We start from the raw sequence: 12,790 nt of genomic DNA on the forward strand, positions 1-12,790 counted from the left end.
TTATGACCAAACCGTCGTTCAGGCTCCTCTAGGTTTCTCCCCTGACCTGTCGGCTGTGTTTCTTCGTCATCGTGATACTGTCTGACTGTTATTGTTCTTAGGCTGCCCAATAAGTTTATTGATACTGAGAATACTTCATCGCCAAGGGAACGGTATTTACTAATTAGCTGACTTCAGTCAAGTTTGTCAGAATAAAGGCGTATCCATAGAAATACATGCCAAACCTTTCTAATATTCACTACTTCCAAAGTTGTCTATCACAAAAAAATGCCAAATAAAAATATATTAAAGTTTATTGCATCAATAATGATGCAATATGATAGGACATGTAGAGCTTTACTGAGTGAATCAGCCAAGAGGAAACTCTGTAATTGTTTAGCAATCCACTGAAACCTATATTTGAAAACTGGGAAAAGCTGTTGACAGGCAACCACACGTACACCATAAGTCTAGTTTTTATGACAGACTGCCATTGTTGAAAGAAAGCCATAAGACGCTCTGTGTGCAAGTTGCCACAAGCGATATAGAAGATGCAGAAAATGTGTAGAAGAAAGGGGATCTTCTGAAGATGAGAATGTGAGATTAAACTAACTTTCCCCATAACCTTGAACACACCATCCCTATGGTGTGTTCAAGGATATGGAGTATGGAGTATGTTCAAGGAGTAGATAGGAAGATAGAATGAACTAACACAAGCAGAGCAGAAAAATACAAAAGACTTGAGATGCACGTGAGATTAACCATCGATCATGGAAACAATCTTAAACATGTGAGGATCTTGGGCCGTTTTTGTGTTTTGATATTTCATTTTAGTTCCATTATTGGGTTCCTAGGTTGATTTTGGTTAGATTGGTCTTATTCCTGTTTTTCCTTCAGTCCTTTCTTAGTGAGTCTACTTAAGTTCTTGTGCCTATTCTAAGTTACTCTAGTCCAGGGGTCACCAACTCCAGTTCTCAAGAGCTACCATCCTGCAACTTTTAGATTCACCGCTGCTCCAAAATGTTTGAATTTCCTCACCAGCATTCATTCCTCTCTGCAATAGGCTGGAAATGAGCAGTTTATTTGATCCAGGTGTGTTTGAGCAGAGACACATCTAAAAGTTGCAGGACGGTAGCCCTCGAGGACTGGAGTTGGTGACCCCTGCTCTAGTCTAATGATTTTAAATGATTTTTTATTCCTATTTTTAGTTTTGCTTTACTGTTGCATTCATATCCTAATCACCTGTGTACTCTCCCTCGCCCCCTGTGCCACTTTCTCCCTCAATCTCCTCTCACACCTGCACACAGTTAGCTAATCAGCTAATCAGCCCAGGTCATTTGTTATTCACCCACACAGTATTCAACCCCTTCTCTTTGCTGGTTCCTCCTGTTATAATAATGGCAATTCATGTTATTTTCCTGCTGGTTTTTGTAAGTTTTCCTATGATTTTCGCATAAAAACTTTCCTCACTAATAAGCTGCCGCTGCCTCTCTGCATCTGGGTCCTTCATCAGCCAACCTACACATGGCAAAACACAACCAGGCAATAAACTTTTCACATGTTTCACCTCAAGGCTTTCTGTTGGCCTGACATATAGCATCTCAATCAAACACACTGAGCTTTGTGTGTCGTCATATGTGGAAAAAATATGGAAAAGTTGAACAGAGTTAATATTGCTGCACAGCTGCATGCGATAATATGGTAAATGATATGCAATAAATGCTCAAATGAGTGTCACTCATTGCAGTCTTTCTCCTTTAGGGCAACACTTACTCTCTGCTTTCAGAAAAGCTTAATTTAATAATGTTTTATTTGCATTTTTCTTTCTCTTTCTGTTTTTTTTTTCTTTTTTTTACCATAAATAAATGTAGGCCTTTCACAGCAAGTTTCTTAAGAGAATAAACAGAAATTCATTAAGACTGAAAAACAACCAAACAGTTTGAGGCAGTAAGTGCAAAAGTCCTCGAGGCACAAATGCTAACATTTTATCTTTCTGTCTCAGAGGCTTAAAGCAAATTGCCCAACTGTGCTTTTAAAGAACTTAAACTTTACATTAAATGTGAAAAATGTCCCACACACTTAATAATAAATACCCAGAATCATTTCATTGTTGATATGCATAATTAAAAAGTAATCAATAACTGCTTTATTAAAACACGTCTTCCACCAGAATATATATATATATATATATAAAAAAAGTCTGGTATGATACAACAGCTTCCTGTCCTTACCTAACCTTGCGTGATAACAACAGAGTCATTTTGAATGCACTCCAATTGGGGAAAGCTTTGATAGCTTCTCTAATCTGAAAGAAAACAGCTGGCTTTGAGGTTATTGTTCAATTCATGAAGAGAATATGGAGATCTATCTGCGAAAAGACGTCCACAAACAAAGCTGTTATAGAGTAATGGCAAACACGGGGTTCAGGAAGCTGGGAGAATAAAGTCCTGCTGAACGGGTTTCACACAAAGACAGATGTCACTCATGCCCCAGTGTCAGGTGTAGGTTATGGTAGGAAGACAGATAAAGTCTTGGTTTGTCTTGAAAACAAACTGAGATTTTAGTGGCGTATATATTTTGAGACAAGCCTAAAGTAAGTTTCTATTACTGTCTGGGAACATTTCTGCTATTTCCAATGGTCATCTCCCTGATTTCAAAAACAGCACTGAGTCCTTCCACTGAGACTAACTGGGATTAAACAAATGTCTTATTAAACTACAATAAGATAGACAGACGGTTCATTAGGGTGTTAAGTCACTGTAAATATAGACTTCAATCACGATGTGCGTAGGTCCGATTTCAGCCAGGGTAATTGATACTCTGTTGTTGTTAAATTAAAAGTTTATGTTATCTAACCATCAAAGTGGAGAGATTGTACGTTTAGACTGCATTGCTTAGATTACAGCGTTGTCCCGTAAGAAACCATGAATGTTGGAAAACTGGTCGAGCAACATTGACGGCACCAACCAGCTCTGCACTTCAGCTCCACCCACAAAGGGCAAAACTCTGTGTGTTTGCCGTGAACTTTCCTGTTCACCTGAATGAGTCACAAGTTCCCGCAGATCGGCTGGGTGAGATGGATCTGTAGGATAAAAGCGTGTTTCAGTTTAGGACTGGACTCTAACGGCGGCCTAAGGATCCTTGTACTCATGGATTGCTCTGACACGTCACCTGGACACTTCAGGGACTTCAAGAGGGACGACTTTGAGGCAGAATGGATTAAGGTGGCCGAAGGTAGATTTGGTCATGTGTACCAAGTCAAAGTCAAGCTCTGGCGGGAAAAATGTGCTCTGAAAACCTTTGACGCAACCTTGTCTGCCAACAGCTTTTACAGGTATGAGATACATTCAACTCTCTGGAAGGTTTTTCATCTTTTATTCAAGTGGAAAGATCACACTATGGACAACAAGGATTAAAAAAGAACTGACTGCACACATTTGGTTTCAGGGACCTTGGTGTTCCACAATCCGGATTAAAGGTTTCTGGCTTGTTGTTTAACATCAGACCCAGTTAAGCTTCCCCTGATGGAGTCAGGTTGCATCAGATCACTGAAACCTGGCCAAAACTGAGTGTTTTAGCAGGATCCCAAACACGTACTGGTTTTAGAGTGGATGAGTCTGGCAGACGTTAAACTTTTGATGGTGTGTTTTTATGTCCATGAGCTAAAACAGAGGCAAAGAACAGAGCAAATTGAGTTAAATCAATTAATTAAATAAGGAAAATAAAAATAGTTCGTAAATAACTACTTGGTCATACTTTTGTTGGAGGTTCAGTTTTTTGAGGGGCATTGAACCAAACAACAATGGTTGTGTACATGAATTGTTTTTGTGCTATATGAATGATTTTGACGTTTAATAGATTGCAGACAAAACATTCTAAATTTATATTATGAGGACTTTTTAAGGATTTTATAAGAGCGTTTCCATCTGCCACTCTCTGGTAATCAGTACAGGAGCCAAACAGCATGTGTAAAAAGACCCAGCTGTCAGATTACTGAACTCCTGACTTGACAATAACACTGCACTAAGCCACACTGATGACACTTAATATATCTGTTGCTGCTCCAAGTGACTGTATCCTATATACTACTGTTTTACCATTATAACTCAGGTCAGTGTTACTTATTATCTCTCCAATAACCAATTGATGGTTCTTTTCATCCTAGGATCACTGCATTGCTTAGTTGTGTTTACCAGCACATGGCAAAGTAAATCAATCTGACAATCTAATTTCACCTTTATGCATCCAGGTCTTTGTTTTTTCTTTTTTTTTTTTTTAAAACAACAAGCTTGTTTTGTTTTTGAAATCATGTAGACTTTTAAACCACACTCTATATATTTCAATATTCTTTATAAAGTCAAAACTACAAATATCTCCTCATTGTTTTTTTTTTTCATTTTACTTCACAGGAAAACAGAAGATGTGTTGTCCACCATAGCCAAGCTGAAGTTTAAATACATTTTGTCCATCTACGGCGTGTGCAGCGAAGCTACAGGTGTTGTCATGGAGTACATGAGTAACGGATCCCTAAACAACCTCCTAGCCAGTCACAGCTTCATGTGGCAAAAGAAGTTCCAGATGATCCATGAGATTTCTATGGCCATGAATTTCCTTCACAGCGCGAAACCTCCGCTGCTTCATCTTAACCTCAAGACGTCCAACATCCTACTGGACGATCACCTGCATGTCAAGGTCAGTGAAGCACCTCTCTGGATGACATTCATTAGCGATGTATGATGATGAGTTATTTCAACTCTTCTTGGTTAAGGTTTCAGATTTTGGTCTTGTCCCCTGGGAGGACGGCATGTGCAAGGCGACGTTCATGGAGCGCCTGACAGCAAGAGGCAACATAAACTACATTCCTCCTGAGGTCTTCACCGAATGCTCCGATTCACCGGGAACTGCTTTTGACGTTTACAGGTGACCTGCTAGCGGCTGTTCTCAGTGTCCACAATCAGAATCTCTGCATTTCATTTTTTTTTTTTTTTTGATTCAGTGCACAACCCAAAATTCACACAGCGTAACCTTTGCTCTCTTCTGTATTCTGGATGTTTCTGATGTTTTCCAGTCGAACATTTTACTCCCATCTGACTCGCTCTCTCTTGCCCCCCCCCCCCTTTTTTTTTTCTCAATATTTTATTGGATGTCTGAAAGGACAGGAAAAGTTCTCAGCGCTCTTTTTGTGTGAAAGAGCATAAGTCACAAAGTTTCCTGAATGCACATAATGTAAAATTATACATTTATTATTGAAAATCCTTTTCCTGCTTTGATCCGCAGCTTCGGGATAGTGATTTGGGAGATACTGACACAGCAGAAACCCTACGCAGGTAGGAATGAATTATTTGAAATGAATCACATCTCCACATCAAACAGATTTATTACTCTTACTTTAGCAAAGAGTCATGTAACATTTAACAAGGTCAAAATGTGTTTCTTAGACTAAAATTCACTGAGGCTTCAAAGATCTCACTGCTGTATTAGAAATTAAGTCGGTCCTTTGCCATGTATTCATAGAAAATCTGTTTTATTTGTCATTTTGTCATGTTGAAACCAACAAAAGACAATTTAAACACGATCGCTTCTTTTTGATGCTTTTACAGAGAAGAATCTAAAAGTTATTGAGCATTTGCATTTAATCCCCGTTACTATGACATTCCCAAAGCATGTAGTGACACTGACAGGCTGGGTAAGAAGAGCACAACTTAGGAGAAGTAGACAACAGGCATTTATTTAATCTGGGGGAGCTGTAAAAACTTCACAGCTCCGGTGAGAGTGAAGTCCGGTGAGCTCTATGTTAGCGCCTCTTCATGCACTCCTAAACAGGGTTAGAGAAAATTACTACACATTAAGCTGAACAAGATTAGAGGCCGTCGAAATCAATGGCATTCATAAAATCATAAGCTATGAAATTCAAGGTTCTAAATAGTTTAATTACAGCACAAATAATATTCAAAGATAATAGACAAAAACTGTACCAAATTTTTTTAGTTAGTCCAGTGAGGAAGTACACTTTTAAGTGCTGGAGACGAAAAGCTTTTGAACTTCTCTGCAGCTGTTTCATGTGTCTTGGTCCAATTAGTTTCAATTGATGTAAAATATCCTGAGAAGTACGTCTGCGTATACCAGATGAAGCGAATTGAACTGACAGACACATCTTGTGGTCGCAGGGTGCAGTGTGACCAAAGTGCTGCTGCAGGTATCAAAAGGGAAGAGGCCCTGCTTGGAGATGATTCCTGAGACGAGGCCCCCGGAGTGTGATGAGTTGATCTGCGTCATGCAACAGTGCTGGGACACGAATCCCCAGAAGAGGCCCCTATTCTCAGGTTCCAACGTCAGATATTATAATTAAAATAAATAAATAAATAAATAAATAAATAACAGTTTTAGGATCTTGTGTTTTACGTGCATTTTCTCCAATTCATGCCAGTTAAGCTTCAACAAGTAAAGAAGGCGACACCTCTCTTGTGCTGGTCTGTTTGTACATTTATCAAAACAGCATGTGCTTACACTTCGTCTCGGTATGAAAACCGAGACACGAATAGGTCTTTCGAGAATCCTCTCATGAGTGCGACTGAAAACTACACCGGTAAAATTAGATTTAATCAATCCCACAAGGTTTTTGCAAGCACACGAGTGCATCTACCGGAGTTGTTTTGTGTGAACACCAATCAGTGTCATGTTTATTTATAAAAACCTCATCTGCCAATTTGTAATTATCCCCCATATCACTGTTTGTATTACCACATCTGTGACTGAATTTAGTGCTAAGCCATGCATGAACGTCCCACACCAAAGCAAATTTTAGACAATCCCACTGGGTTTTTGAGCTACAATCCAGTCAACACCTTTGTGCTGTCGACAGTAATTTATTTGTTCAATGTGATGTTTGTCTTTAATATAGTCTTAGTGGTTTCCTGCTTTTTGTTTGCAGACACTGTGAGGAAAACAGAGACTCTGAACGAAGTCCTGAAGATCCCAGGAACAATAACTGGTCAGAGGAAAGGCAACGCTGAGCAGGAATCAAAGTATCCCTGGATGTTCTCGCCAGTACACAAAGTTAGTCCACTCTGATGATCTCACTGAGCTTTGCATCTAATGTATTCTTCTGTACGTTTCTCTGCTGGCGTTGCATTGTGCTCACCTCAAACTTCTCAGTGGCTGTCAATTAACCTTTCTTGACTTTATTTGTGATTTCTTCTCTTTTCTCATTTCAGTTTTTGTTTTGTCTTTTCTTTTGTATGCCTGCTTGACCTACGGCTATGTCCTGTTTTCCGTCCTCTGATTATAACTGTGACAATCTAGTCGTATAAATTGTTTGACCATATAGAATTGGCCTACGAAGCTGCATTTATTATAAGCAGTGTAGGCTGTTAGAAAAATATTGCAAAATTGAATTTACAAAGTCTCTATATGTGTATGAGAACTCTTGTTACCAGTCTGAATAACTGAATGCCTTAAAAAGGTACAGGCCCTATTAAGCTTTTTAAAACTATAACCACTCATTGGTTGGCTTTGTAATGAGATAAACATAACCTCAAGTTTACAATAATCTGTATTATTTTTAAAAAATTGTCTTTCTCCCTTTAGGTCAGTTTACCTGAGATGTCTGAAACACTTTCAGGTAAGTCCAGGTAGATGGATTCACATAGACAACTGGGACACAACTGGATTTTGGCTGTTTAGGAATAGAATAGAATAGAATAGAATAGAATAGAATAGAATAGAATAGAATAGAATAGAAATGTCCTACATGGGGACATCTCTGTGCAACAGCAGCAAAGTGACAGGCGATAACAACAAATAGAGTCACTCAGACAGAATATAACATATGTAAAACAGAATAAAGAATAAAAAGTAATGCACAGTAAGGGTAAGATTTTGACATAATAAACCATGTAGTTATAAGGTACTACAGTCAAGAGGAATGTGCAACTGAATTGGCTAATTAAAAATTGTGCAAAGTGTGGTGAGCTGCTTCTCTGGTCCAGCTGAAGAAAAGCATGATGCTGCCACTGACACCTTTTTATAATTTTTATTTCCAAAAAGCCAAAAAGTTTATTTTAAGAGTGTCAAGGTAAAGGAGGCTGGATATGAATCAATCCCACACTTTTCAGATTTATATAAGTCATTTAACGTTGTCCATGTTAGAAATGAGTTTAGTTGCTCTGACGCAGAAACACTTACGCGTAAAGATTTGAGCTTAAAAATGAGCTAAATATTTGCAGAACTGTAAAAGTATTGCTAGTCAAGAAAGTGACTGGAAGTATCACCATCACTTGTTAGCAAAAGGTGTGAAAGATTTCATTAGTATTGATTAAAGGAGTTGTTCTATTTCACTTGTTCTGCATGACAAAGTTAAACAAGTACATATGAACACACATGGTCTCAAAATCAAAATGCAAACACTTCACACCTTAAGGTGACTGACCTTAAGCTCCCCTTTCACCAGAAAGACGAACCCTGCAGCATTTCAATGCCTGCAGTTATGTAACAACGACAGAAAAGTTGTCTTTAATAAAGAAAGAAAAAAAAACAACTCACAATTTAATTTTACTATGTAGTGATCAGCATTTCTGTCCTTTGTTTTCCTTTTGCAGATGACCAACACGGCAAGAACAGCATTCTCTCTATGCTGGCCAAAAAGGACTTCAGTAGTTTCAGGCAGTCTGTGAAAGGAGATGACGTGTGCACGCAGTTTTCGGGCCAAAAGAGCCTCCTCCACTTCACGGTAGCCAGCGGTGATGCAGAAAGTGTCAAGCATGTCCTGAGTCTGGGTGCTGAAGTGAACTGTACAACCGCCAGAGGTTACACTCCCCTTATCATCGCTGTTTTGCAAAGGTCTGTATGAAAATCTGGGCACAAAGTGTTCTGTGAGTGGAGCAAGGCAGAGCTGTTGTTGTTGGAGCTTGAATATATTAACATTTTGTGGAGAACACTGATGAACTTTTCGTGCGATACACATTTTGTTCTCTTTGGAGCTCGGAGAGAAGAATAATGCCGCTCTTATTCAGACGTGAGCAGTAGAAGAGATTCTTACTTATGACCAAAAGAAACAAAAAGGGACACTTCGGACACAAACTGATTCTCACTTTTAAAAGACGTGAAAGGTAGAAGAACGATCATTCAACAGGGTGGGGGTCCTACACAGGGATACGAATACTTTTCTAAGTGCCAGTTTAAGAGGACAGAAATATGTGAAAAATCTACTGAGTCAGTGGTTTAGATAAACACAACCAGCTGGGTCAAGCATTCAGCAGATAAGACACCAAGCAGCTTATCTGTTCGTGCTTTCACAGCGGCATGATCACAGAGGAGATTCTCTCTGTGCACGCTGCGTAGAAAATTAAAATTCATAATGACGTGTGTAAGTGGAGGTCCTGTTCAGAACACAGGCCAATTATGGCATACTGTGGATCAAGTGCAAGCTGTCAGAGATATCGGTAGATTTAGGGCAGGAAATGACTACCACACTAATTTAATCTCGTTTTGGTCACAACAAGGTAGAAAACTAAGGCCTGACTGTTAATACATTGCATTTTCTGACCCGAACTGGTACTTTTTTGAGCATTTGCGCCCATACACACCCAATCACATTAAGAAGAATCACAATGTGATTCTTCTTAATACAATTTTGCAGATGAACCAACAGAGGCACCTCTTAAAGGAGAAATATTATGTAAAATTGACTTTTTTGAGCTTATATTTTTCTAAAACAGTAGCAGTTTCATATTATATTCGATGTTGTCCATTATCGCTCCTGCAAACCATCAAAAACATCTTGCCCTAAGTGCAGCGCATTGTGTGTGTGGGTGCATAATGCTGAAAAAGCTTTGATCTGAAAAACTGGTCAGCAATTATAAGAAAGGTTTGAGTCCTGTAGATATTCATTGTAAAGAGTACCAGTAATTTTCAACATGCCATTTACATTTATTTTTTTCCAAAACTGCATACATTGTTTTATTATCTCTGAAAGATGCTGGTCTCCTTTTCTAGCAGAAATAAAATTCCTGGTTGAATGTATATCAATTTAAATCTTAACCTGCCAGGGATGTGAATAATTTTATCCACCCATCCATCCATTTTCTTACACCCTTGTCCCTCAGTGGGGTCGGGAGGTGCTGGTGCCCATCTCCAGCTAATGTACCGGGCGAGAGGAGGGGTCACCCTGGACAGGTCGCCAGTCTGTCGCAGGGCAATGAATAATTTTATACTTTACTGTAAACTATACAGCTGCAAATTCTGCATCCCTAATCCTACTTGTTTAATTTTTTGTTTTGTCTGTTATTTTGTCCTACTGACTTTGTCTATTTCTGATTAAAGAACACAAAGAATATTATTTTTGAGAAGGGTGAGGCTAAGATAAATGTTGCCTTTCAACGCCCGATCTAATCTACCCGTCATTGTGTTTTAAGTTTAAGGTTAACAAGCCAAGCTATTTAGAAGGATTTCACTTATTGACCTTAAAAAAAGAAATGATAACTTTGATGTGGTAACTTTTTTTCTATTCTACTAAGAAGTGATTTACATTCTTCCTCAACAAACAGCAGAACATAATGATGTCAAATTACATCTTTTTCCACAGGTTTTATGACATCACCTGTTTGCTGCTGGACCATGGCGCATCTACATCGCAGGGGGACAAAGACCAGTGGACGTCGCTGCATTTTGCTGCACAGAATGGTGACGATAGAACCATCCGCCTCCTGCTGGAAAAAGGAGCCGCGGCCGACGTGCAGGAGAAAGCCGGTTGGATGCCGCTCCACCTGGCGTGCCAGAACGGCCACGAGACGGTCGTGCGCCTGCTGCTGTCGCGGATGTCAGAGGACGCCATCGTAAATCGGGTGGAGGAGGAAGGTAGAACACCGCTCCACGTTGCATGCTCCTACGGCCATGTCAACATCGCCAAGCTTCTCATGGGTCGCGGCGTGGATCCGAACGCTAAGGACTACTCTTTCTCCACCGCTCTCCATCTGGCAGCCGAGCAAGGCCATAACCGTATAGTCAGACTCTTGTTGACTAAGGAGGTCAAAACTGACATTTCCGACATCAGGAGATCTACGCCGCTTCATCTGGCTGCTCTGAAGGGTCATGCTGGCATTTGCAGGCAGCTGCTTTCCAACGGGGCCAACCCGAACTGCAAGACCGATCAAGGGTGGACTCCCATGCACCTGGCAGCCCTAAGAGGACATGAGGCTGTGGTGGTCCTTCTGGAGAATAAGGGCGGTTCGGTGAACGCAAAAGGCCAGAATGGATGGACTCCACTGCACCTGGCCTGCCACCAAAGTGAATCTGAGGTAGTGCTGAAGCTTCTGGCAGCAAAAGCTGACCCAAACGTCAAAGAGGAAAGTGACGGATGGACACCCCTGCACCTCGCCTGTGCCAGTCTTTGCTTTCCGAGTGTCCTCCACTTGATATCGCATCAAGCAGACATCAATGCATTAAACTCAGGAAAGGCAACACCTTTACACTTAGCTTGCCAACATGGCTGCGTGCCCATTGTTAAAGGCCTGCTGCTAAATGGAGCAGACAAGACACTGATGGACTCGTCTGGATCCACAGCTCTGAACGTAGCCCAGAGGTGTGAAAAATGGGAAATCGTTGAGCTACTGAAAAACGAATGTGAATTGTAAATTACAGCAATTTTTATTTTTTTGAAAATTGACTACAGTATTGCTGACCAGGTCATTTTGACTTTGGTGTGACATTTTATACCAGGATGTTGAAGGTTTTTGATAAGTTTTGCCATTTTTGTTATGACAAGGATATTTTTAAAAAGTGGATTAGATGCAGACATTTAAAGACTTCTAACATTTTGTTTGTCCAACATCCAAGTACAAATATATAAATATATAATTGAGGCCGACTTAGATTTTGCTCAGGCCAACTAAATAGGCCCACGATTGGCTTTTCACAGATTACTGTCATTTTTCTTTATAAGCACATGATAAAACTAGTTGGCTAACCAGCAGATCATATTCATATAACCAATAAAGATGAGGCCATAACAAAGCCTATGAACAACACCACATGTTGTGGGGCAGCGGGTTTTTTTTCTTGTGTGTTTATTTTGTTTGCTGAGCTTCACAAGGCGCCTCACCATGGTGTGGTGACCCGAGTGGTCAGCCGTATCACAAACATCCAGTATAGATGTTTTCCATATTCAAATGTTGCTTTGGTTACGTGAGAATACCTGTTTTTATTACATTTGTCAAACAATCCTGTTATCTTAATGCGAATGACGAGCTAAAAAAAGAAAAAGAAAAAAAACAGCACTGTCTAAAATGGTAGTGCCACTATTCCCGAAGCAATGTGTGTAAATTTAAGAGAATTGCTTTCATGAGTGTTAAATCTGAAATCTACGACACAGTGAAACATGACAGGGAGTTTAAATATGGGATTCAATGTGCATTATTCTTGTCATTGGGAGAAAAACGAAACAAAAGGAGAGTGGCTGTAAGAATGTCTACACACCCTCATTTCATGTAGACACATTTTTATTCTAAAATCTGGCTAAATAAAAATTGACAGTATTTTTCATAAAAAATAAAAATAAAATAAAAATCCACTGTGTGCCTAATGATAGGATAAGATAATTATAAGCCAATTCCAACACAGCAATGGGAGCGCTGCACAGCTTGCGCCATGCTCAGAGTGACATCTTATTAAAATTAAATGTAATGCCTGTATTCGGGAGCATCAGTGACCTACACTATGCTTTCACAGGGCTCATCCTGCATCTGAAAGACTCAAACGTCTGGATGGAGAACCAAGAGTTCAAACTAACGACATGACTATAAATAGACATAAACTG

General features: G+C 39.7%; 1 protein-coding gene across 1 annotated transcript; it reads left to right on the forward strand.

Annotated features, from left to right (window-relative positions):
- The first annotated feature begins 1,820 nt into the window (after positions 1 to 1,820).
- On the forward strand, positions 1,821 to 12,002 carry ankk1 (ankyrin repeat and kinase domain containing 1). Its single transcript, XM_008425672.3, has 9 exons — positions 1,821 to 3,313; positions 4,389 to 4,671; positions 4,748 to 4,899; positions 5,257 to 5,306; positions 6,147 to 6,302; positions 6,911 to 7,035; positions 7,567 to 7,600; positions 8,577 to 8,817; positions 10,562 to 12,002. Exons 1-9 carry the CDS (start codon positions 3,021 to 3,023, stop codon positions 11,607 to 11,609), a joined length of 2,382 nt encoding a protein of 793 aa, XP_008423894.2. The 5' UTR covers positions 1,821 to 3,020; the 3' UTR covers positions 11,610 to 12,002.
- Positions 12,003 to 12,790: the final 788 nt, after the last annotated feature.

Source organism: Poecilia reticulata, chromosome 13 (assembly GCF_904066995.2).
Source record: "Poecilia reticulata chromosome 13, P_reticulata-male-v2, whole genome shotgun sequence".
Lineage (NCBI taxonomy): Eukaryota > Metazoa > Chordata > Actinopteri > Cyprinodontiformes > Poeciliidae > Poecilia > Poecilia reticulata.

Bases quoted from the DNA above. Each gene is read 5' to 3' on its own strand.
- ankk1 (XM_008425672.3), top strand. From the start codon at position 3,021: ATGAGTCACAAGTTCCCGCAGATCGGCTGGGTGAGATGGATCTGTAGG. The intron at 7,601-8,576 runs GTAAGTCCAGGT...TTCCTTTTGCAG, and splicing joins GATGTCTGAAACACTTTCAG to ATGACCAACACGGCAAGAAC. The intron at 8,818-10,561 runs GTCTGTATGAAA...CTTTTTCCACAG, and splicing joins ATCATCGCTGTTTTGCAAAG to GTTTTATGACATCACCTGTT.